The sequence below is a fragment of the Crotalus tigris genome, unplaced genomic scaffold (assembly GCF_016545835.1).
Source record: "Crotalus tigris isolate CLP2741 ecotype Arizona unplaced genomic scaffold, ASM1654583v1 scf7180000024472.5447098, whole genome shotgun sequence".
Classification (NCBI taxonomy): Eukaryota; Metazoa; Chordata; class Lepidosauria; order Squamata; family Viperidae; genus Crotalus; species Crotalus tigris.
The window spans coordinates 1,499,370-1,525,314 of record NW_024100643.1 but is presented as its reverse complement, the minus strand read 5'-3'; the positions used below and the strand labels follow the sequence as shown (position 1 = coordinate 1,525,314).

The window sequence follows — 25,945 nt, the reverse complement described above, 5'->3', positions numbered from 1 at the left end:
GTAGGGGTGCCCTTGTCACAATATTTTTAGATGGTTTGCTATTTGTGGTAAGACATTCTAATAATGTTTTGGATAAAATGCAGGATTAGATCCAAAGTTCCCTGTGTGCAAAGAAAGCAGGGCATAGAATCATAATGTTGGGGGGGGGGGGGAAATCTACCTCTTATATAGTTCTCCAATGCTTTTCCATTTGAACATGGATAACATTTGGGTATCTCAACAACCATTTTCTCAGTGTAGTGGAAGGTTTAAAGAAAGGATTTACTCAATTCTGCCAAACTGTTTTTGCTGTTGAAAATATATTGCTCATGAATACCCTCAGACTATAATAGTTTTATTTAAAGTTTAAGATCAATGGTAAAATTAAACAGTTGTAAATATTTCATTAACAATTGAATTACTATTATAGAATGATAAGCAGTGTGTCAGGCCTATAAAACAAAAAATAAATTCCCACTTGGGCTTGACGATGGATCTTACTGCCAAAACTAATACTTCGATTTCTAAGATAGCCCCATGTCCCAACTAACTTTAGTCCTTATAACAATTTTTATTAGAGTCTAATTTTAAATCTGATACTCTTCTTTTATCAATCCTGAACTCAAGCTCCATTTACAAATTTAGAACCACTTAACAAAACACCATGTGTGTTAAGCAAACAGGGGTCTACCAATGTACTCACCACTGAAAAGGGGATTTCTTTTATTTACTTGTGTGAAGGCCCAGGAACTGGGAAGCCCCCATTCTTTCCAAACTTGTAATAAGTTGGGGATCCCCCCCCCCGGTACATCCAGATCATCTTGTATGGTACGAGGGAGGATATTAGAATGGGGAAAACCAGAGATTTAGCAGGATGAGAGAGACTTTTTGGAGCCTGCAAAAAGTAGAATAAATTTCCATCCTGTAGCCCGTTTTGGAATGCTAAGAAACAAGTTTGGGAGAAGGATTTTTTTATTAGGTCTGCTCCAAAGGAAGAAAATGTTAATCTCTCTTCCCCTACCTGTTGCAACCTCAGTAATTACTAGGCCCTTCCTAACGCAGAACAATGTATGGTACTAGGTGAACCTTCTGGGTGGGAGGGGGAGGGGTGAGAAATCTTCAATTTGAAAATCTGTTCTGGGGTCCAGGTGCCCAGAGCAGCCTCAAGATACTTCTGGTCAATTCTGAGTTTTGCTATAACAAAATGTTGTCCACTCATGACTTGGTGATAGCCAGATAGATCTGGCATGTATAACCAAGATCAAGCTAAGCAAGGGCGATGATGTCTCCCTATCTATTGAATGGCAGGCTGTCATCCAGCAGTCTTGGTTAGAGCCCCTAATCCTAACTTCAGCTGCTCTGAACACTTTGCACAGCTCTTCACCAACAAAGTTACTCAACCTACCTGATTTTTCCAGGAAAATCAGCTCATGGTCCCCCATTTTTAGGCAATAAAAGGTGCTGAGGCTAGAAGGAACTTCTTCTCAATGTTAGCACTAGCCCTTTGGAATGGCCACCCAGCTGAAACAACACTAACTCCCTCCTTAACTGCTTTCCATAGAGAGTTTCAACCACAACTATTTCACATAATGATTTTGCTGTCACTCCCTGGCAAACCTTTTGTCTAGTTTATTTGCTGTGGATTTCTTTTTGTTTCAGTTTTGATTGTTGCAGCCAACAGTCTGTTTTGACTGTTGACTATTGCAAGATACCTAGTTAACTTCAGCTTGAGTTTTAATTTCTTTAATAATGGCAATTTATTCTGTTTAATTTGTGCATCTATATTTCCTTGTTGAAGCCAGAAGGTACAGAGAAGTAAGAAAATTAAACACTGAGAATTTTGTGCTGCTTATTAACAACTGATAGTTTGATAAAGGGAATGACAGGTTACAATTTTCTTCACCAAGATGTTGTAGCTGATTGTACTGTGCAGTCACTTCAGAACCAGGAAACCTAGTTAAGAGAAAAGTTGGCAACACAATAATAATGAAATATATATATTGCATGCAAGTCAGCTGAAATATGGATCCTTTTTCTCCTTCCTCTTTTAATCTCTCTCATTCATCTGCTGCACCCACTTGATATTTTTAAAGATGACATTTTTTAAATACACAAATAAGAAGAAAATAAGTTCCTGGTTCTCATGATTACAATAGGAAAAATAAACCTTAAGTACTTATGCCAAATGTAGAGAGTGGAACTGTTAACAATTGTGGTTTTGTGTCCTCAACTGCAACCACTAGCACAACTATGTGGTTTAGTTACATGCTTGGTTAAGTTAAATTTTACCTAAAGACAGATGAAACCACTAAGTTTGCATTTCAAGGCCCCAATCCAGAAAATCATTGATATAAAATAGACCGTGTGTATGCTATACCAGGTCTCTTATGGTCCTTACCAACAGCCCTTTAAACTAGGCCAGTATTAATCTTCCCACATTATAGATAATGGAAGAAAGATTATGAAGAAACGATTCCCCCAAGGCAGTCTTCCACAACCTTGGAATCTGCCAGACATATGACTTTCTAGTCCTAGAATTCCACAGCCAGCATGAATTGCAAAGAAATCTGGAAGTTGAAAGTTATATATATGGAGGTCACCCAGTTCGGAAAAAGCTATCAAAGTATGGAATGTGATTTGTAATACCTTAGCTCTTACTGTAACACATTTTCACAAATTATTCACATAGCGATGGAACAGAAAAATTAGAGAAAAATATGTATGCGTTTTGTGATTGTACATATTTGAATCCTTCTTCTCTTGCATCTATGAACAAAATTGTTCTTTCTAAGGCAAGCTGGATTGTTTTGATTTTTTTTTTCTTCTGTTCAATGTCTATGGAGATTCTTCTGTTCAGCTGTATCCAATTCTCAGAGGCTATGAAGATGCTATCTGAAGATATTTTAAAAGCAAATTATACAGAAATATATGAACATAATTATAAGTGCAATATATTTAGCAAACCCTCCAAAAACGGTCTGTGGAAAAGATTGAGATTCAAATATCCAGTCATTTACCAGATGATTTTGAGCCAATCAGTATCTGCCAATCTCCAATCAGCAAAGACTACTTTGATTTTTTTTTTTCCCATGAAGGTATAACAGGCTATTTCAGCACCCTGGAAAAACATGCTTATGTTTTGACATAAATGATCTATTAGCATAAGACAAAACTAATAAAACAAAAAATTAGAATTAGAAAATCAAAAATAAAGAATATTAAAATACTACACATTTATGTATATATGATTTGATGCAGCAGAACTAGTTTTGCTATATTTGTTTTGTAGCTTGGTCATAAGTATTCTGGTAAACTCATCAACAAAGAAACATGATAAATGAATAAACTGGGAAAGGAGTTTTACATGGTTTCAAAAAGATTTGTGTGGGGCTCTAAGAGCTGCAACAAAATTTGCCCCATAATTTTATTGGGGCAGAAAGGAACAATCATTTAAGACAGGGAGAAAAGTCAAATAGTTGCATTTAATATTTAAATTTCATATGCTAATATGAAATGTATAATGTTATATTAATTTAATTTTAAGTTTGGTTCTCTTTAGAATACTATAAAATGTTTTGTTTAACTCTGGATCTTTTCCCACTCCATATAAATTTTACTGAATTTATTGCCATTCTCTCTGATATTCTGATTTGTGCCATTTGAAATGAATAATTTATTTTGATAATACATTCATTTTAATAACTGCTATTTTTATGCTCACCTAAACTATTCCTTTAAATCAGCAGCCCCCAATCTTTTGGGTACTAGGGACCGGTTCCTTGGAGAGAGGTTTTTCTGTGGCCCAAAGGGGGTGTGGTTTTGCGTGCTGCCTGCATCCTGCTGATGGGGCTTCGCTTGTTTGCACGGACTGGTTTCTGGTGCCGGTCCACAGACCGAGGATTGGGGACTCCTGCTTTAAATAATCTACTGAAATATTTAGAGTATGGTCTCCCATATTCCACTCAAAAATGAAATGCTGGTTTTAATTTGATTTTAACTTTTATTTTATTATTCATTTATTATTTATTACTATTTTATTTCCCTTGTACTGATGATATTGCTAAATTTTATATTTGTATTTTTTTAATTGTCATAAGCCATGCTGAGTATTAATGCAAACAGAAACAGGGGACTATAAATTCAATAAATAAAGAAACAAGCAAGCGAACAGCCTACAATTAAAAAAAAAGTAAAAAAAAATCTTGCCATAATACAACCAAAATTTTTCCCTTGTAAAAAAATGTGACAACCAATTCTTCTTTAAACCTAGCCTATGGTCTTTATTAAAACTCCTTGACTTATGTGAAATAAATACAGTTAAGATAGCAGATGAACTGGATTCTTGTGAAGAGAGATTATGACAAAATAAACCTTATTTCATGGAACTGCTTGCTAACCAATTCACAATCCTGTTTGTAAAGATATACCGTATTTTAGATTGTCACATTAACTTCCTTCTGCAATACCTCACCATATTTAAATTTGAATTTTTAATCCAAAATAGCTCAAAAGGCACATCTTTTCTTTTAGTTCTTTATCATCAAACCATAGCTACTGATATATCTCAAAAATCCACTCATTCTTTTTTTTAAATGTTATAGTATGTTCTCTAGATTCTTTTTTTAAAATACAAACTCAACAGAGTACAGTAAGAATCCATATAAAATATGGAACTTTTAAATCATATTAAAACTTTACACAGCTCAATGATTACTTTAATGTACAAACAATTGAAGTCTTACTTACTTAACATATGAACAACCTAAGATTTTTTTCTTGAATAAATATACAATGTGTACATAAGTTGTGTACAAATATTGTTTCTCTCACTTATAAAAAAGAAATAAAATGAAAACCACTATGTGGGAATCATCTCTGATCTTCTTTGTCCCTTTTAAACTTCAGCCTGGAGGAACTTTTCTATAATTAAACAGATTAACTGAATAATCCCTTTTATTTTTTAAACAATGTTTAAGCAATGGTTTTTCAGTGTAGTTCATATATTTATTTTGAACATTTTTCGCAAAGATTGACATTATAATCATTATTTTCATTACCCTAATCTCAAGAATTAACAACCTCACGAGGAAATACACATAAAGATCATAATTCAAACAAGCAATGAACAACATCTCTATTTGTATACAAATGAAACCTCAGAATGTAATCAGAAAAAAAATGTACATTTCATTTTTTTTCAAAGTTTCTATCCGTCATGGCCCTAGATAATATATATGAGAGGTTTAGTTATAAAAAAGGACTTTTCTGGCTTTTGGTTCATACTCACTGTAGACTAAGGATTGGTATAGTTTATGCAATATAGAATGTATAGATGAACATTTTACATGGATTTCTATATTTAGTAAAGATGGAAAAGATTCAATGTGTGTGATGTATAGGAAGTAGAAAATGTATTCTTCATCAAAATATTCATATTGCTTTACTCTGTGGTCTACAGTGAAAAATAATTACAATAAAGCAATATAAAATAAAACTTAAAATATTTAAATCAGTAGCTGCCTCCATTGTTGCCCCATTTGTTTATAGCCAATTTTCAGGACACTTGTGAGATCCCTTTGCTTAAGAAAGAGTGCTTGAAATAAATAAATCAGAACAAACTAGGATTTGATCCACATAAAATTTACTTATACCATATTAAAGTTTATATTTTAATATAGTAATATTGCAAATAACAAATATTAAATAAAAATATTATGCAAAATCATCCACAAGAGCCAACATTTTCATCAAAACAACGAAAGGAGCTGTATGTACATTACAACACAGTACAGGTATAAAGGAAGCAGAGTTTGTAATGTGATATTGTGCCATGGCATTTTTCATTTGGCCTGCCTTGTCCCCTCCCTGAAGTCACCTCAGATACTAACTGACTTGTAGTCCTTTTCAGTCTACTATTCAGATCTAATTTGACTATCCATTTCAAAAACCTTCATTGCCTCTTGACCTTGAATTTGACAGTTTTCAAAGAGAGGTCATTCTTGGCCAATACACTTGTATAATGTTGTCTCTCTTTCTTTTCCTTTATATCCCATCTTTTCTACTGAGGACTATCTGTATTCAAAGTGTGTGAAAACCAGCCTGGGATTAGATCAAGAAAGGGATAAAAGGAAGCTTCACACCCTGTTCTCTAAATGATTCAATACATATCACCATGCTTATTGGGAAAAGCTATCCCCTTGCACTCTAATAAATGTCACATAGCCTGATGGAAGGATCATCAAAATAAAATGAACTACCCTGATTTTAAGCAGAGTGCAAAAACAACTATTATCCATCACCATTCCTCCTATCTTATCAATCACATCAATACTCATAAATCGAAACACAATAAAAACAATATGTTCCTAGATCAGCAAGAGTAGCTGCCCTTATCCCTTGGGAACCTGATGCCAGAGGAAGAGACATGGAAGCTGTTGCCTGACTTCCATTCTCTTCTTCAGAGCCTTTTCCTCAGAGTTGTTGGTGAAAAATGGTACTAGGCACAAAGGAAGGAGAATCACACCTCTCCATTGGTTTTCCCCTGATGATGATGAGCAAGTCCTGTATGAAGAAAGTGGGGAATATAGGTGGAACAGATTTCAAGAACTGCCTTTCCCTCCTTCTGAGGAAAAAAATCTTCAATAAATACTTTGGAACAACTAGTCAACACTTTTCCTCCAATATAGTACCCTCTCAATACATTAGACTATAATTCCAGTTTTTCTTAGAATGGCCAAGAAATTGTACTCCAGCACATCTGAGGAACAGCAGAATGGGAAAGACTGTCTTAAGTTAACTGTTTTTCATGTATATAATTAATTGCTAATAATTACTTGCTTAATGGCCAGTTGGCATCAACAAGAACCTGGAACTTGTCTATTGGATTAGGGATATCTTAATCCAGTATTTTCTTTCTCACAGACATGCCTCTGAGGAGTTCATAAGTAGGAGATGGAGATTTATTTGTTTCTCTTACTGTGGTTCCTCTGAAACTCGTATTTAAAGATATGATGCCCCCACTTCGGAGACAACATGAGTCTCCAACATTAACAGCCCTTGATAGATTTGTCTTCCATGACTTTATTCATTTCCATTTTTAAAAAGTAGTAACGTAGTAAAAGATCTTCTTCCAATATTGTTGGATGTCTCCAGGTTCTGCCATTCTAAGAGAAGGGGGGGGGAAATCTCCCTCTCCATTTTCTCCATGACATGCATGACATAACATCCCCCACCCCATGGATGATATCGGCCATTCAAGTTAGGGGTACATATATAATTCTGCCTATGGATCATAGAATTCCAGATGATTTGCAGAAGAGATATTTAAAAGAATACTAACATATAGCAATCAGTATTTAAAGATCCAAGAAAATATAACCAGCAATATTATAATCCATACATAAATAGGCAAACATTAATAGTAGCAATAAAATGCAAACAGGAAAATGCCACTGAATATTGCCTCTTTTTTTTCTGTGTTCTAAGAACCATAATTGATATCAATCATAGAAAAATCCCACACACAGAATATGTCAGAACTTAAGAAAGTTCAACATATTGTGTCCATAGGTGAGAAAAAGGTCAGAATTTTATAACTGGTGAAACAACCAGCTTGGAAATAGGAGTAATCAGTAGAAGTCCTATGGCTTAGAAGTGGAATCGGTTACCTTTTCTGTCTAGTAGGCATCTTTGGCATTACTGCTGCTTCTCAAATGGTTGCCATAGAAACTGTGGCAAGCTAAATAACATCTTTAATACAAGGTTGCTCTATGCCATTCACACATATATATAGACATATGTGCACCCAACACAGAGATATGTTTTTTTTCAGCCCAAACTGATGTTTATCTTTTTTTTCTAGACATAGAACACACTGTCATTTTTATGTTCTAAGCATGCAACTGGAATTCCTATGGGCCTGAGGAAAGACCAAGCAATCTATGATACCCCCTTTCCCAATCTGATATCTCTTTTTCCTAAATCTCTTCCATTCTCCCCAGTTATGCAGTGGAGCACGAGGGTCTCTTTGTGGCTTCTAGGTGGCTAGAAAAAGTGTCCATCCTCAGCCACTGCGGAAGGAAAGAAGTATACCTCATAAACAAGATCAAGCTATACACAACCAAACAAGAGAGCAGAAACCACAGTGTTATCTGCCAACTCAGGGCGGATGAATGGGCAGAATATTGTGGGAGAGGAAACAGCAAGGCAGAACTGAAGTACCACCCTTTAAAAAAGGACCGAGAATGAATGGAGCCACAAAACCTTTATTTATCACATATATTTAGAGCGCTATTTTTAAGCTTTCGCACATGTGATATGTTTACCAGCTAAGGTTGTCAGTGGGACAACCACCACTGAGATTATATACAATCTTATTTTAGAAATGAGGACCACTAAGGACTGTGTGGTATGCTCTTGAAAAAACATGAACAGCAGTACAAGAAAATTTGAGGAATCAGCATCAAAACTGAATCTAAATTTCTGTGATTTGAAGGCTTAGATAACCAACAGGAATATAATAACTTAATCCAAGAAACATGCATCCAAATCACTTTCAAAAGCAGTCCATGAAAGGAAAAAATGTGCTGTGAACAAGAACTACTGTCTCAGAATTCACTCGCAGCCTTGGACATCTTGCATCTTCTAAATTGCGCAATCAAAGAAATATTCATCTATGATGTCCAGTTGTTTTCAACCATAAATTTGGTTCATCTTATTTCCATATCAATTTGAATTTTTTTAAAAAATGTACACAAAAATTCTTACTTTGGGATTTAGATTACAATTTAAATATTTCAATGTTCAACTAGAAGTATGCATTTTAAATAAATAATATCTCACAAGAGGCATTTATAGTAACCCTACATCTTTTATTGGACAAATATATTGGGAAAAATGAGAAAAAACAGATCTTAAGTGTTCATATTGGTTTTATGTAACAAAACCAGGCAAATCTATATAAATCTATATAAAATGTGATCAGAATAAAAATTCTCTGTATAATCCCAGATCTCAGCTGCTGCTTTAGAAAGATTACTTTGAGTTCTCCACTTATGTTATGGGCTCTGTTTTCCTTGACCTTCCTTTCCTTTCCTAATGCTATCCCTGGACATAGCTGAGTACTTTGAACCTAAAAATGTATGTTTAAAATCCAAGTAACTTAATAAGCCAATATACTTCAGGAATGAAACCAAAACTTTATATTGAAATGGTGTAGAAAACAGGGCAGAAAAAAATACCCATCCAAATAATATTGTGTAAGGAGCACGTTTATGTTGGTGAACTCATAACAGAAAAAGAGAATTGCACAATGAAAACAAGTTTTGGTGAAAAAAAATTCCAGAGAGATGCAATCATGTGTGTTACAATCAACACACATATACCATGTGCATTACAATAAGCACACATACAGTATAACATGGAACCATAAGCCTGATATACTGGAACACATTTTTTGTATGAAATATACACTGTATCAGAACCAAAGTTTACCATTATTTCTTTGCTGTAACTGTGATATTATATGCCACGCAGAAACATTTCATGATAAAAAACATTTTACTCGATGGAATTAGCAAATATTTTGCTAATCTTTAAAATTATTTTTTCTTGTTAGTTTTGTTCAGCAAAGTAATAAAATAACTTGAGTTCAACCAATCTGTACAGAATAGACTGAAGAAAGATAGGAGAAGAAAATATTTTTGTAATGCAGATATGCTATAATTTGCAGAGCACAATTCAAAAGGCCAATCCTGGAAACAATGTAAATCCTATGTCCTGTGCCCCTTTCAAAAGACCAGTTCTTCCCCAAAGTAGTTACCTTGGAATTTTATGTGATTTTGCAAGTACCTTGCAAAATTCTCCTTGCACATTGTGGAAATTGAATTCAGGATTTGACATATCTTTTAGAACTTAAGTGAGAAATTTGCAATTTTCCAGAAGTTGTTAGCTACACTTATCATTAAAAGTTTTTTTAAAGCTACCTAAGGTGAGGGAACCCGTGGCTACCAAAAGCAGAAAAAAATACTTCCTTGAATTTACCATCTTTACATCAGGACAGGATTGCAACTGAGTGCAAGATGAAAACTCCCCCAGATGTTTTCACCAATGGATTCGTACTTTCCTTGGACCCAGAGCCCAAAGCCCAAAAGAAAATGAAAGAGGAAATATTTATGAGTCAAGTCTCTTTTTATTGCACTTCTGTGGGTTGCAAACCCCCAGGAAATTTTTTGACAAAAAACCCATAAAAATGAACAATGCTTCTTGTCAGGCTTTTTTTCTTATAGAATACCCAGAACAGAGTTCCTGCACCTTTTTGGGATGGAACCATGTAGGGTAGGCAAGGTGGGTTGTATGATGTGTGTGAGTTCCGGCACCTTTTTTTTAAAAAAAAAAAAGAAAAAAAGCACTGTTTCTTATAGAGTCTCCATTTATTTTAAAGAAAATTCTGCAGATTTCTTTTTCTGACTATCATGTCCCATAGTGATTTGAGGAAGGAGGAAGAGGAGGTGGTGGAAAAAAAAGTCATTTGGGCTTTCAGGTGTCAAACAAACCTTGCAAATCTGGTGCTCTTCAAATGTATTGGAGCTGCATGGGCATTCCATATTTGGGCTGCAAATATCCAGATGACTACTAAGGAGTAGTCATACAGTGGTCACCTGGAGTGCCACTTATGGAATGCCTCAGTGTAATTTCCAGAAGTTTAGATATGTGCAGTTGCATATTGCAAACATTACTTTTATTTATTTCTATTCCATGTTTTAGCGCAGCCTCCTTTACAGGATGACTTAAAAATATATTGAACATAAATTAAAAAGAAGATTTATAAAACTTGTACCTTGCCCACCCATCCCGCTCTAAAAGAGGAAAATTGTAATTTCTGTGTTGCTTGATAATCTGCTAAATAGATTGGTATATCTTTCAAATTTATGGACCTTTCAAGAGGTAACCTTACAATACTTTTGTTTTTAAATATGCATAGACAATTCAATTAAATGCTATTACAGAGGATAACTAGGTTTCATTTTCATTTTTTTTAAATTGTAAGGTTTTTTTTTTAATGTGTTCCTATTTATCGTAAGGTAATATAATCAGTGGTGGGATTCAGCTGGTTCGCACCACTTTGGCAGAACTGGTAGCTAATTGTTTTGTTGCCCAGGCCTAAAACGGACTTCTGGAAGTAGCATCCACACAGAGAACCGGTTGTTTACATATTTGAATCCCACCATTGAATATAATAAATAAATATAGATATAAAATCAAATCTCTATTGTAGTTTAACATTGCTAGAGTTCTAAAAAGAGAGCTTGTATATTGTTGGGTTTTATTCATAGAAATAGCCCTATTGCTTTATTATATCAATCTCTTACAGCAGTGTTGCCAGGTATTACACTGAATTTTTAGTGAGGTTGGAATTGGAATTGGAAGTCTTCAGTTAAATTATAGCCTCAGTTCTAATGGAATATCAAAAGCTGTCTTACATTTCTAGTACTCCACCAACATATTTCTTATGCTTTTAGTTATTAGGCTTTATGCTTTGGAGTTGTTTGCCATTTTCTACAATTTAAAAATGGTTTTAAAAGCTACATATGAGCTACTTTACTTGTATTCCTGTTATTGCTTTTCTTAAATTATTGCCCTTTACATATAATGTCCAAACTTCAACATAAATAAATATATAGATTTTTATACCACACTCAGACGTTTTGGATTAAACCTGCTGCTACATGCACAGATGCATGCTAAATGGTATCAACATATTAAGAACAGGTATAGATTAAGGTCCTTTAAGTTACCAAACATCCAAGATTTAATAATAATAATAATAAAGTTGGAAGGGACCTTGTAGGTCATCATGTCCAACCTCCTGCTCAGGCAAGTAACCCTATACCATTTCGGACAAATGGCTGTCCAGTTTCTTCGTAAAAACTTCCAGTGTCGGAGCATTCACCGCTTCTGGAGGCAGGTTATTCCACTAATTAATTGTTCTAACTGTCAGGAAGTTTCTCCTTAGTTCTAGGTTGCTTCTCTCCTTGATTAGTTTCTAGAATTTAGTAATAGTAATAGTAGTAAAGTTGGAAGGGACCTTGGAGGTCATCTAGTCCAACCCCCTGCTCGGGCAGGAAACCCTACACCATTTCGGACAAATGGCTGTCCAGTCTCTTCTTAAAAACTTCCAGTGTTGGAGAATTTACTGCTTCTGGAGGCAAGCTGTTCCACTGATTAATTGTTCTCACTGTCAGGAAGTTTCTCCTTAGTTCTAGGTTGCTTCTCTCCTGGATTAGTTTCCACCCGTTGCTTCTTGTCCTGCCTTCAGTGCTTTGGAAAATAGCTTAATTCCCTCTTCTTTATGGCAGCCCCTGAGATATTGGAATAATGCTATCATGTCCCCCCTTGTCCTTCTCTTCGTTAAACTAGACATACCCAATTCTCGCAACCGTTCCTTATATGTTTTAGCCTCCAGTCCCCTAATCATCTTTGTGGCTCTTCTCTGTACTCTTTCTAGAGTCTCAACATCTTTTTTACATCGTGGTGACCAAAACTGGATGCAGTATTCCAAGTGTGGCCTTACCAAGGCATTGAAGAGTGGTATTAATACTTCACGTGATCTTGAGTCTATCCCTCTGTTAATTCAGCCTAGCACTGTGTTGGCCTTTTTGGCAGCTGCAGCACACTGCTGGCTCATATTTAAGTGATTGTCTACTAGGACTCCGAGGTCCCTCTCACAGTTACTACTATTGAGCATGGTGCCACCTATGCTGTACTTGTGCATTGGTTTTTCTTGCCTAAATGTAGAACCTTGCTTTTTTCACCATTGAATTTCATTTTGTTAGTTAGTGCCCAGTGTTCAAGTCTGTCCAGATCCTTCTGTATCTGAAGCCTGTCTTCTGGAGTGTTGGCTATTCCTGCCAGCTATTCCTGCCAATTTCTAGAATTGCACTTCACACTGTAAAGACTAATTGAAGTCAACTTTGGTTTTTGATGACTATGGATGTATCTATGGACCTTTTATGGCAAGAGCATAAAAGTTATTTGATGCTGCCTTCTTATGGAATGGAGTTTCAATTTTCTAAGCCAGCATGGAAGCCTGACTTTTTCTGGTGTTTCCCCCTCCAAATATTAACCAGTTCTGAACCTGCTCAGACTTTCTTCTATATCAGCCAAGGATTTACCATAAGTATGATTTTCTCCCTCACCCTGTTTCATTTTACATGTTTAGCTTATGGAATTTATTGCATATTTGGGTTTTTTACTATAGAATTTGGAAAATGCAGATTTAAAACTTTTGCTGAAAGATCTTGGAAACTTTTGCCCTCACTCAGTCTTGATATATCAAATGGGAATAATAATGAATCTGCAGTAACCTTTTGAATAGTTACTTCTGAAAAATCTATGAAAAATTATATTTAAATTATATTTAAAAGCTAACAGTTTGACCATGGCATAAGGCTTATCTTCCCTACACAAAAAACTATTTCATCAACTTACAGAGCAAACAAACAGCACAAGATCCAATATATAAAGCCCACAAATTATTATTTCTTGTGCTTCAATTAGCAAAAAAGGGAGATTTATCTAGATTTCTATCAGTAATAAACTCAATACTACTACATACATCTCATTTTCTTGGGATATCTTTCCAAGTGCTAGCATCCAAATAATGGGAGTGCAATCCATATGGGATCTGCCCAGTTTCCTCCTTCCATTCATGCTACTGTGAAATAAGAACTTAGATTTTGGAAAGTATTTCAAATCACTGATATTTTCATTCACTGACTTTGTTCCACTTTTTTTAATACAACCTTCTCTAATTAAAAATATTTTAAGAGCATTTTTATGCTCACTTACTTGAAAATAAGATGAGTGTGATCAATAGAATTTAGTTTTACTTACAGAATTGCATTCTTTATGTGTGCAATTTAATGATAGTTTGACATTCTATACTGTTTTAGAATAGTAATCATATTAAAAATAGCCTAAATAAAACTAAATGGAAATTTAATATTTCCACTCACATGTAGAGAACCAGAACGGATGTATTTGTTTCAAGCTGGCACTTGCAGCATCACCAGTTCACTTCCACTATGCTCAGTAAGAGTCCCTCCCTCCCTCCCAACTTTGCATTTTTATTTTCCAAAAAGAGAAATGAAAGGAAGAAAAAGACAATGAATAAGGAGAACATGATTAAAACCAATAATTCTCTCCGCCTCTTTGTGGTAAGATTTGGGAGTGAAGTGACTAGTTCAAGAAGTTCAAAAGACCAAAATGAAAGAAATTGGCACCTAAAAAAAAATAATACATTCTACTGCCAAGCGATGAAAAAACATAATTGACAAGAAACGGAACTGCAGTTACAAGAACACCAATTACAAGAAAGCCAAAAAGGCTGTTTCTTCTTCTCAAGGACTGGCATAGTTTAGAGTGTGTGTTTTTGTTCTTTCCCATTTCACCCTCTTGAGTTCAGAAAATTTATTCAGAATTAAACCTTTTTATTTCATCAAGGTCTATTTGTACATTTATATTAGGTCACCAAATTAATTCAGAACATGCTAATATCACTGGACAACACTATCAACTTTTCACTGCCATGTATGAATGAGCTATCATAACACTTTTACAGATACAATTTTCATAGCGCCCTGTGCTACCATGCTCTCAACAAATTTAACAGAGAGAAATTCAGACAGAAAAAAGTATTTCAGATCAGGTAACACTCTTCTTCATCCCTTTTGGCTACAGCTTTTGGTGGAAGGTCGATGGCTGCCTTAAAGAATTGCCAACATGTATTCTATGTATGTCTCTCTGTGCTCTGAAGCACTTTTTAAAAATCAAATCTGATAAACAATCATAGATATAGGAAAGCTAAGACAATTGTATTTGTTGACAATATATCCATCATAATAAATAAAACCCTTCATTTCTCAGAGAATCTTCAGTCTCTATATATGACATATCACTAAGAAATAAGGGACATAACCATCAATTTGATCTGATAGTGTTTATCTATTGACCTATCTTCATAAGCCACTTGTCACAGTGCTATTGCAACCAGAATGCTAGGCTAAATAGACCTCTAGAATTCTGAACTGGCTCTGTAATTTTTATTTTATCATTGCTTTGTTTGACTCATCATACCAACATTCAATAAAGTGAAATTAAATATGTGCAAATTATAGACAACCAATATTTAAAATTGTCCCTCTGGTTACTGATTTGGTTTCTTAACATCAGAAAGAGTCCCTTTTTTCTTGGTTTGGAGTAAACCAAATAGTCTTTTATTGTTTACTGAATAAACTATGGCTAGTAATCATGGTTTAAAATAATGAGCCCAATCACCATAGAATGAGTCAGTGGTGGCTGGTGATGAAAGGCACATTGTGATTTCTACTCCATACAACATGCATTACGATCTTCTACATGCCTGGGTCAGTCTGACATCCAAAATAAACTTAGAGATACATTATCTTTCAGCTGTATCTCAAAAACAACCATTGTACTTGCTGAGTGCTACTGGAATATAAAGTGCAGTTCTGGAAGGCTTTTATAAGTGATAGATTTAATCCTTACCACAGTAATCCTCAACCCCTTTGTGTGTGTGTGTGTGTGTGTGTGTGTGTGTGTGTGTGTGTGTGTGTGTGTGTGTGTTGGGCTATAATAACCATTATCTCCAGCAAGCATGACTATTGGGCCAAACTGGGAAAATTGACTAGGGTTGTAGGCAGTTAAGGGCACTATGGGAAAAGTCATCTTGCAATAATACAAACATTAGGAAAATGGTCCATTTCCTCTAAACTTCTTAATCTATATCAATCTGAACATACACGAACCTACACGTGTCTTCCTTTTATAATCTTACATTACATCACTGGATCTCTATTTGGAAAACAGAGATAAAGGAAAACAAAAATCCTTTCAGCCATCTGCAAGCCAACACTTCTTCATTAACTGCTCTCCAGAATGTCATTATCAACTCACCCTTTGTCTCCTTGATTTTTGTTTTGGTAAACAGTTGATCCAGTTCATTTGAACATTGCCTAATGTCAAGGGATGCCTGTTCACACTTCATGAGGTAAGGGAAAATTATATTTTACATGTTGGCATAAGTAAACGAAATAGAAATCCCAGGGATAGTAATATAAAATGCAGGTTAATTTGAGTTTAGTTCAGTGAGAAGAATTGGAAAAGAAAGACATACATATATTCCTAACTCTTAACATAAATCTATTTAATACGTTTCTGTTAACTAGAACTGAAACTGCTAAGCAAAGACTGTATCGAACTGGCAGTTATCTGTTTCAAGATCAAGCAATAGTTCTTTCAGTAACTGTCAAATCATAGTCCACAGAATTTATATATTTTTATCTTTCCTTTATTATGAATAACTCAAGGCAGTGAACCTAATATTTCTTCCTCCCTCTATTTTTTCCACAACAACTTTTTGAGGTGATTTGGGCTGATTGAGAATGGCCCAAAGTCACCCAGCTGGCTTTCATGTCTATGGTGGGACAAAAACTCACAATCTCCTGGTTCCTAGCTTGTGTCTCAACCACCAGTATATTTGTTTGCTATTTATGTATTATTTATTTATATCCCACCTTTATTAGTTTTGTAAATAACTCAAGATGGCAAACATGCCTAATATTTTGCCCTCCTCCTATCTTCTTCACAAGAACAATCCTGCAAGGTAGGTTGGGGGGGGGGGGAGAAGGAGAGAGGGGGGGGGACAGAGACACACAGAGAGAGAGACAGAGGGACAGAGAGTGACTGTGCAAAGTCATCCAGCTGGCTTTCTGCCTGAAGAGGAACTAGAACTCATAGTCTCCTGGCTTCTAGCCTGGTGCCTTTTTTCTAGTGTTTCTAAAATGATTTTTTCCCAGTGCAACTATGCTAACCATTAAGTGAATGATGAATATATTACCAGAGAGACTTTTTAAAACAAACTCACAAGTTAAAAAGTAGCACACTGTCATTAATCCCAGTGCCGTAGGAAAATACATATTAGTATCTGTTTGCTTTTTGGCAAGGCCTGCTTTTCCCCTTCACTAGCGAATACTATAGAATGGAGGAAATTGGATTTTTAATCAAGCTCCTTGCAAAATATTTTGTCAAACAATAACAGTAAGAGTTGAAAAGAACAAACAGACCAGCCATTTGAAATACAATAAAGTGTGTCCTTCCTGAATATATATTGCTTTAGATTATAAATTAGATTTCTATAAACTCAGGTATCCTGAAGAACTTGCTACATCTGCTCAAAATTAGTCTGCCACAGCCTCAGACATCAAAGGACCTGTAACCTATTTATAAGGTAGCTAAAATGTTTAGATGTTACTTTTTTTTGCTAAATATGGGGATGAAAATTTTTATAACAAACTGTTGAATAACTGACACTTTTCCACCTTGTGAAAGACATTTCTATCTAATATTATGCAAAAAAGTTTTTGAGAGAACAGAATACATGAAGGCCAATAAGATAAGAATATGTCCATATGCTTTTTGTAGAACTCAGATATATACAACTAAATAAGTATGTTTTGAGTTGAAAGTCAAATCTTCCCCAATAATTTATTGGGTGTTATATTACTCCCATGTCTTTATTTTTTCTTCCTCTGGCACACTTTGATCGTAAGTGGTAGCAGCTCAATTATTTTGGGGAGAATGTCAAATGGTGGGTAAAATAGGAAATCACTTGAATATTTACAAAATAGTTATAGAAAGATTAAAATTACTGGATCAAGTTCTATGAATTTTATATTTACTCAAAAAGAATGAATATGAGCAAAAGGTACCAGTTCACTCTGCTCGTCCTTTTACTTCATTTTCTTTCATACTTCCCTGTCCTTTGGTTTTCTTCATGGTTGCCCCATGAAGCTTTGCTTTTTTTCTGCCTTTCTTATACATATGCAAACATACTTCTACACCCACATCCATTCTCATCATTTATGTGTGCCTTTCCATCCAACTTCAAGGCCACAGATACCACCTTAAAGAAAATAGCCATTCCAGTTGTTGCTTGGTTTTGAGGGAGGAAGCAAGTCATAGCAAGAACCAGACACCACTGAACAAATGCTCAGGGGGTGTTAGAGTGCACAGATTTTCTAATCTCTAATTGGTGGGCAAAAGTTATCAGTGATGGGCTGGGCTTTAATTGGTACATTGACTTTGGATATCAAATTGAAACAGCAACCTTGTGACACCATACAAAAGTACCTCCATCAAAATTATACATGAACACACTTTTTAATAAGCCAGAGGTTATCTGTATGATTGTGCCAAGAGTGCCATATGAATTGAACTAAGCCTAGATCCAACAAAAGGAAAAAAGTAAAGAAGAGGAAAGGACAGCATGAGTATTTTCAGATCCTAAATTAATCTCTGAACTAGATTTCAGCTGAGTCAGGCAGATGACTAAGCTATTCTTTTTTATAGAGCTGTGGAAAAACAGAGCCAATCTACTTACAGTTCATTCAAAACTATGGACCTCTGTTCTCCCTTCATGGTTCCAAGCAGAGTTCAGAAATCTATGGCTCAGAGGCCTTTCTTCTCACTCAGCACAAATAAAGAGCAAGGTAGGTGTTACAGCAGCTCTCTTTGACACATTTTAAATTCACACTTCACACCCCTTTTCTGTAATCTTTCCCTCGTCAGACCTTGATTAATTAAAAAGAACATGCAAATCAAGATGCTAGATTTTTTTTTAAAAAAGCAAAAGCCTAAACCTCACTTCTCCCAGTTCAACATACTAACAAGTAAAGCAAATTTCAAGATAATATTGACAACAATAGTTAAACATCTTATATATTTATATGGGAGAGTAATAACTATTAATGATGATAATAATTACATAATAATCCACATCTGCCTATCTGAGATCCTTGGGAAGGATTTGATAGGTTGACAAAAAATGCCAAATCCAGTCTGAACATCTGGCTGGTTGTGTGATGAATCGTAATTCCATATAGATTTGCAGGACTTTCTAATGAATGTTAATTCAAATTAATATATACCCTTGGAAAGAATCGTATTTTAATACCTGTCACATACTTTAAACACATTGATAAGATACTGAGAAAGCTTTTGTGGGATTTTTCTTGATTCTCAACTGTTAATTGGCTAATATTTTGACCTCTATTTTCTAGTGGAAATTAAGGGATTTAAGTGATCGCCAATTAAAAAGTTATTATTTGAACCCCTTAGTTTTCTGGCCAGGTTCCTGGTTTGACTAACAGTGAGCTACTTTATCACAATTAATGGTTGCAAAGCATAACTGTATGAGATTGGGAAGGTAATTTAAATTTGATTGCTATTTCTGTAGGAAATTGCCACAGAATGCAACTCTGCAAATAACAGGAAAAAATCCTTTTAGAGTTCATGTGCAAAAAAATGGTATAAATTCACCATATTGCAATTTGAATTGTCCAAAACTGCTGATTAGCAATACATTCCATTGAAACATTTATTGCCTAGACAATGGGATATATTAGCACCATTAGAAATTCATAGATTTTTATTATCTTGATATAGAACATTGCATAATTCAGATTCATAATTTTTGATATACAAATGATGAGTATCACTTTCACAAACACATATAACATAATGTATAGTTTACAGATTTAAGTCAATTGCGAGAAACTTGAAACAATATTTTGAATAATCTGTTTTTAACAAATTAATGGGCTATTTAAAGACTATGAAATTGTGTTGCATTAAGATACAATTCAGCAAAATTTCCCTTTGGTATTTTCTGCACATTCTAAAAGGCCTGGCTATCATCTTTAGTATCTTCAGAAATGCAATATGGCAAAGAGGACAGTGACACAAAAGTGCTGAATTTGTTTCTTAGTTTTCCCATTTTGGCTTAATATGCTAAGAGGAAAAAAGATTGAAGATCAAGCACTTTACCAAAGTGTGCTGTACACCAAAAACTTGATTACACATATTCGTTCATGAAAATCTCTGGGTTAATCATGTATGAAGTGTAGGCAAAAATATCAGTTTACTTAGATGTAAAGTATCTGCTACCCCAGATTTAAAATCCTGCATTGAAGGTATGTGTTTACTCTCCACATAGTTATGCTTTATACTTTCTTTTGTACATTCAAACAACGCCATTTTTAAGAAATGTGTGCTTAGTTTAAAAAATGCAATACAAGGTGCTGGTCTTTTACTGATTAAACATACATCTCTTTTTCCATTTTACATGAAAATTACTTCTACTTGGAAGACATGAAAGATAGCATCAAATGAAACATGGTGTAACTAACTGAAATCACTGTCAAAATATCTCAAAACTTTCAAATGGTTTGTTGTTGGCTTACAATAGCAAAACCATTCAGCCTGTTGCCCCTTAAAAAAACTTATTACAGCATACGTTTTAATGGGAAAAAGTTTGCTTTTCCAGAAAACATTTACCCCACAAATGATAGTTTATCAGTTAAGGGCATAAGGAGATCTAGTTTTGGTAAATACAGGATGCTGTTTCAACTCTATGAATCTCCAAAGCCAAGAAACTTGCTATGTTGTTACTACAACAAAAACCACAGGATTTTATGGCTATTTAAAAAGTAACACAGTTATTGTGACATTTTTCACAGGCTGCAATTTCATGAAATCTTTGGTATATTATCCCAATCCTGTTAACAGTCCCCAAGACACTGACAGCTTGGCCATTTTTCTAGGTATTTGGGTCTGAGGTTAGGTGAGTTCAGCTATTAGTGACAGTGAGATTATTTAACAGTTCATCCTTAAGTGGTAGAGAGTTATTTGGTGGGTCGATTTGTTTTAATCTTGTAAACAGTCCAGAATCATTTATGTGAAATGGGTGACTATATAAATCAAATAGATACATAAATAGAAGGAATAGAATAAATGGGAAGAGGAATTGTTAAAATTTATTTATTTTATTTATTTATGAGACTTATATACTGCTTTAAGTGCAAGCACTCTCTAAGCGGTGTACACCAGTAAGCAATGTATATATATATTTACATTGCCCCCAACAATCTGGGTCCTCATTTTACCTACCTCGGAAGGATGGAAGGCTGAGTCAACCTTGAGCCGGTGAGATTTGAACCGCTGACCTGCTGAACACAGTCAGCTAAAGTGGCCTGCAGTACTGCACTCTAACTGCTGCGCCACCTCGGCTCTTATGAATGATAGGAAAAATGATAGAAAATAATTACTTACGTTTTTTATAACACAGTTATTGATGATGACACTGATATTCTCACTGATGTGTTGATTAATAGCATATGGAGCATGATAAGAAACTTGGTATCCATTAAAACTATCTAAATCTTAAAATGCCTAAAATTTCAAATCTGTTATTTTGCTATGAAATTGACCTTTGAATTCCTTGGTTCAAGATTGATTACCTTGAAGTCCACATCAGAAAATATTGGGGAAATGATCCTTGCTGGTTTTCAGATACAGCTTTTTTAAAGTAAGATTTATATTGTTTCGCCTAGGGACTACAAAATAATTTATCTAATATACAGTACAACACTTAGATTGCTCCCAGCTAGCAAGTGAGTGAGATACTAAAAGAATAGATTTCCAAGGATGTGAAAGTTCAAATAAGTTGGTTTGTTGCAAAAAAGTTAAAGAAGCCATTATGAAAGAATCTTGTCAATTCTTCAAAGTTCTATTTATAGAGAAATCGAGATTTCACATTTTCATAGCTCTTTCTTTACAAAACCATTACAGCATTTTTGTATATATGAGTTGGTTAATCCCATGTAGTATGATGAGAATCTCTATACTATCCCTGTAATAAGAATTTTGTTTTTTAAAGATAATACAAATCATTTTATTTTTGCGGTGCTACATCATCTCAATTATCCAGATATTGGGATGAGTTACACCCTTGAGGATCAAAGCAGCTAAAAGCTGCTTTGCTTTGATTGATAAGTAGGACATCTTTTGAAGAGCAGTATTTGAGGAATTGGCATTTTATAGACCTGTCATTATATTTGAAGCCTTTATAGATGTCCAGGGAAATGGAGTGGAATTCTTCATTGGCCAACTGCGAATGGACACACAAAGAATTTAATTGTTTTTTATTATGAGCAATGCTGAAGAGATATTATCAGGTAGAAAGGCAAGATCTAAATGTAAATGCCTTGAATAATTATGTGCACCCACCACCTATACTTACATAAATAACTTTTTGGAATCTTTCTGGCACTTCAAACTCCTGTGATAAGCAACAGCCACTATTAACCTCTTAGAATTGGAGCTTTATCACAGTGGACAAGATTATCTTGGTCAATCAAATCTCAATACATCTGATTTCACAAGTTGACAGTTTGGCACTTGAACATCAAGGTAATTCCATCCCACTAAACATGATTATCTACTAATAAGAATGGCACTCACTGGTCATCTCCAACCTTCTTCACCCATGCCATGTCCCTTTGCGACTGACTAGCTGCGAGATCCTAAGAAAAATTAGAGCAAACTTTGTTATAAATATATACTCATGGTTACACAATCCCCAGTACAACAAGCCAGGGGAACACAGCTAGAGGGAAGCTCCATTTTGTAAATGGAACAAATGAGGTCTTATTTGCACTATTTCAATTTGATTTTTATTCATGTGGTTTCCATTAAAGTTCTTCGTTATAATTTTAATTTGAGTCTGAAATCATTGCAAAAAACATGTCCTCACAAATTGCTATTGCCTGGGCATGCCCATGCAATTTTCTGGGCAACATTTTTAAAAGTGATTTGCCAGTGCCTTCTTCCTAGAACTGAGACTGATTAACCCAAAGTCACCCAGTTGGGTCTATGTCTAAGGGAGGAGTAGAACTAATAGTATTTCTTTCTAACCTGGTGAATCATAGTATATAGAACATAGAATAACAGAGTTGGAAGGGACCTTGAGGGTATTCTAGTCTGACCCCCTACTTGAGCCGGAGACCCTATACCATTTCAGACAAGTGGCTGTCCAGTCTCTTCTAAAAAGCCTCCAGTGATGGGGCACCACAACTTCTGAAGGCAAGGTATTCCATGGGTTAATTGTTCTCACCATTAGAAATTTCTCCTTAGTTCCAGGTTGCTTCTTTCCTTGATTAATTTCCATCCATTGTTTCTCATTTTGCCTTCTGGTGCTTTGGAAAATAGGTTGACCCCCTTATCTTTCTGATCGTCCCTCAAATATTATTATTTGACATATTGATCAATATATTATTAAGAAAGTTAGATAACTATTTATGGTAACAAGAATTAAATCCTAATGATCTTATATAAAATAAGAAATATCTATGTATTAAAAAAGGGAAACTTATTTAACAAATGCAATAAATAAATGATTTTCAGGTGTTTTAATCAGTAATTCAGTAACTGAGTGCCACAACCTGAAAATGGGACTTAATTTATTTGACTAAAATAAATGTTCTGCTATTGTAGGATAGACAGTGGCAGAACCCAGGCTGGAATTAAAATAGAAATCAGCATATAATCCTTATGTTGCCACAAATGAACTAAATTTAATCTTCCTTGAATTATGTTGACCCTTATCTAATCCCTTAACTGTTAGATGAGAAGATTCAGGGGCACAGACATGATTAGCAATAAATTAATTTAATTGGACTTTCATAATCTTTCATGTCTGAAGCTTTTGCCTATAGTCCTCTGAATGGTCTCTACTATGCTTCCCAAGCCAGCATGGTCAGGATTGAAGAATGCTGGTGGTTGTAAATTTAACAATATAAGAAAAGGTGAACAACATCCACAGTGGAATACAATTTTCCTTGGAATGAGAAACAATGTAACATCACAAGTTGCTCTCTTCTGGAGAAAAGTAGACAAGTGATGGGGGTTGTGTTGTGATGCTGCTGGTGTTAGACTGACTCCTCTTGCCCTGTCTGATGTCACTGCTTGGAAAGACTACAGCATCTTCTCTACTTCTTTCTGCTTTAGATGTACAACACTCATTCCAACCAGGACACTAGAAAAATTAAAGCTGTCAAGTAAGATATTACAAATACAGAACAGGAAGTTTATATTTCTTAACTTGTACCTGTGAGCTCTGCTACTACATTTTTTTAGGGAAAAATGTACCTTTAAGTTATATAAGCAATGTGTTTAACTAATCCATGATAGTGGATTAAATGAGTAGGTGGAAAATATCTGAAGAACTTCAGGCAGATTTTTCAGAAAACCGGGGAATGGTTGAAGAGTTTGGATACAAAAGTCAATAGGCAAAGCTGGCTGGGGAATTCTGGGAAGGCCACATATATTAAAGTTGCCAAGACTGAGAATGACTGATGCAGGATATTCCCATAGAGTAGGACAAGAGTTTTTGTTTGTTGTATAATATGGTCTAGTTTCACTGGCTTGAATACAGACGGCCAGGGATGGATATTCCTCATTGAAACCTCTGGGATTATAGCAGATAATAGGAAATTCCTATCTCAGTTACATTTATTTTTTAATTAGCAGGATGAGAATAATTCAATTGCATAGTCTCATACAGCAAACATCTTTGCATATAACATATCTAGCTGCAATTATCAGCTAAGACCATCTCCTATCATATTAAATTCTGAAGGTGGGATATATGCTAACAGGATTCAGATATTTTCATACCCAGAAGTCACAAAACCCCCAGAAAAATACAACCCTCAGGATTTTCCAAGAGTATTTTAAATAACTTTCAATACCAAACAGTTTGCACCATGGACATCCCCAAAAATGTTATACTGTTAAAAACTACAGACAGAAAATTCTTTCCAAATTACAGGTTCTCCTCCACTTATGACCAGAATTTCATTGCTAAGCAAGGTGGTTGTTAAGTAAGTCACACCAAATTTTACAACTTTTTCAACATATCTCTGCAATTGTTAAGTGAATCACATAGCCACTAAACGAATCCAGCTTCCCCCATTGGTTTTGCTTGTTGGAAGCCAGTTTAAGGTCACAAACAAATGATCCCAGGATAATGCAACCATTGTAAATACCCGTGCTGATTGCCAAGCACCCAAATTTTAATCACATGACTGTGGGGATACTGAGATGGTCATGGGGCAGCCAGTTGTAAGTCACTTTTTTCAGTGTCATTGTAACTTTGGCTGATCGCTAAACAAATGGTTGTAAGCTGAGGACTACTAGTATTTGCTATTTCCACCAGTTTCATGTTTTAAGAACTCATCTAGAGTTTTTTTTATAAATAATATTTTAAACTGCCTTGCTCTTTTTATAAACATGATTAAATGTCTCAAACAAGATCTCTAAGATATTAACTAAAAGTACAGGGAAATCCTGTTAGAAGTACCTGAGCCCTGGTCTCCTGCAGTTGCTTCACCTCTGCCTGCAACTTTTCACATTCAGCCTTCAATTGTTCTTCCCGGTGCTGACAGTTCTGGACTTCCTGCCTTGACTTTTCAAGCTCCACTTCCAGCCTTTGAACCTCCAAGGCTTCTGCCTGTTCCAGGCTCCGTGGACTCGGCCAGTTTATTGAGCGATCCAGTACTAGGGATGGGGGTGTGTGTGTATTGTGAAAGAGTAAAAAAGGTGGGAAGAGAGAGAGAAAGTCATTATCAAAGATCACAGGATGGAAGACAGACTGGCAGGGTTAATTGTTTCTCAAAATGATGAAGGACTGTTATGTTGAGTTCCTCAGAACTGGAATTGCATAGAAATAAAACTCCTTGTATTTTTTTTTAAGGACAAATAATTTGTAACAATAATACTGGGCAAGAGCTTCCGAAAATATGTGATAACAATTTTTGGTAGCCATTGTAAACTAGGAGAGGGATATCTCCTGGCCAGACTTCAAAATATGAAAGCAGACTTGTGGTTAATCTCTAAATCGTAGGCCAGAATTAATGACAGAATAGTCAGCTTACTGACTTCAATTACTGATTTTAAATATTCATAATGATGAAATTAGGAAGAAAAGGCAGAGAATAAAGAATTATTGATATGGAGGCACGATCTGTTGCAGATTGTGCAATTTGGA

At 35.1% G+C, this 25,945-nt stretch overlaps 1 protein-coding gene across 3 annotated transcripts in view; it reads right to left on the bottom strand.

Annotated features, from left to right (window-relative positions):
* Positions 1-25,945, bottom strand: part of TBKBP1 (TBK1 binding protein 1) — a 72,578-nt gene that overhangs the window by 12,241 nt on the left and 34,392 nt on the right. For all 3 annotated transcript variants that reach the window (XM_039333047.1, XM_039333049.1, XM_039333050.1), the window contains exons 6-7: positions 25,259-25,455; positions 22,360-22,421 (exon numbers count right to left, since the gene is read on the bottom strand). In XM_039333047.1, coding sequence (XP_039188981.1) covers positions 22,360-22,421; positions 25,259-25,455 — 259 coding nt within the window. The remainder of the gene's footprint in view (positions 1-22,359; positions 22,422-25,258; positions 25,456-25,945) is intronic.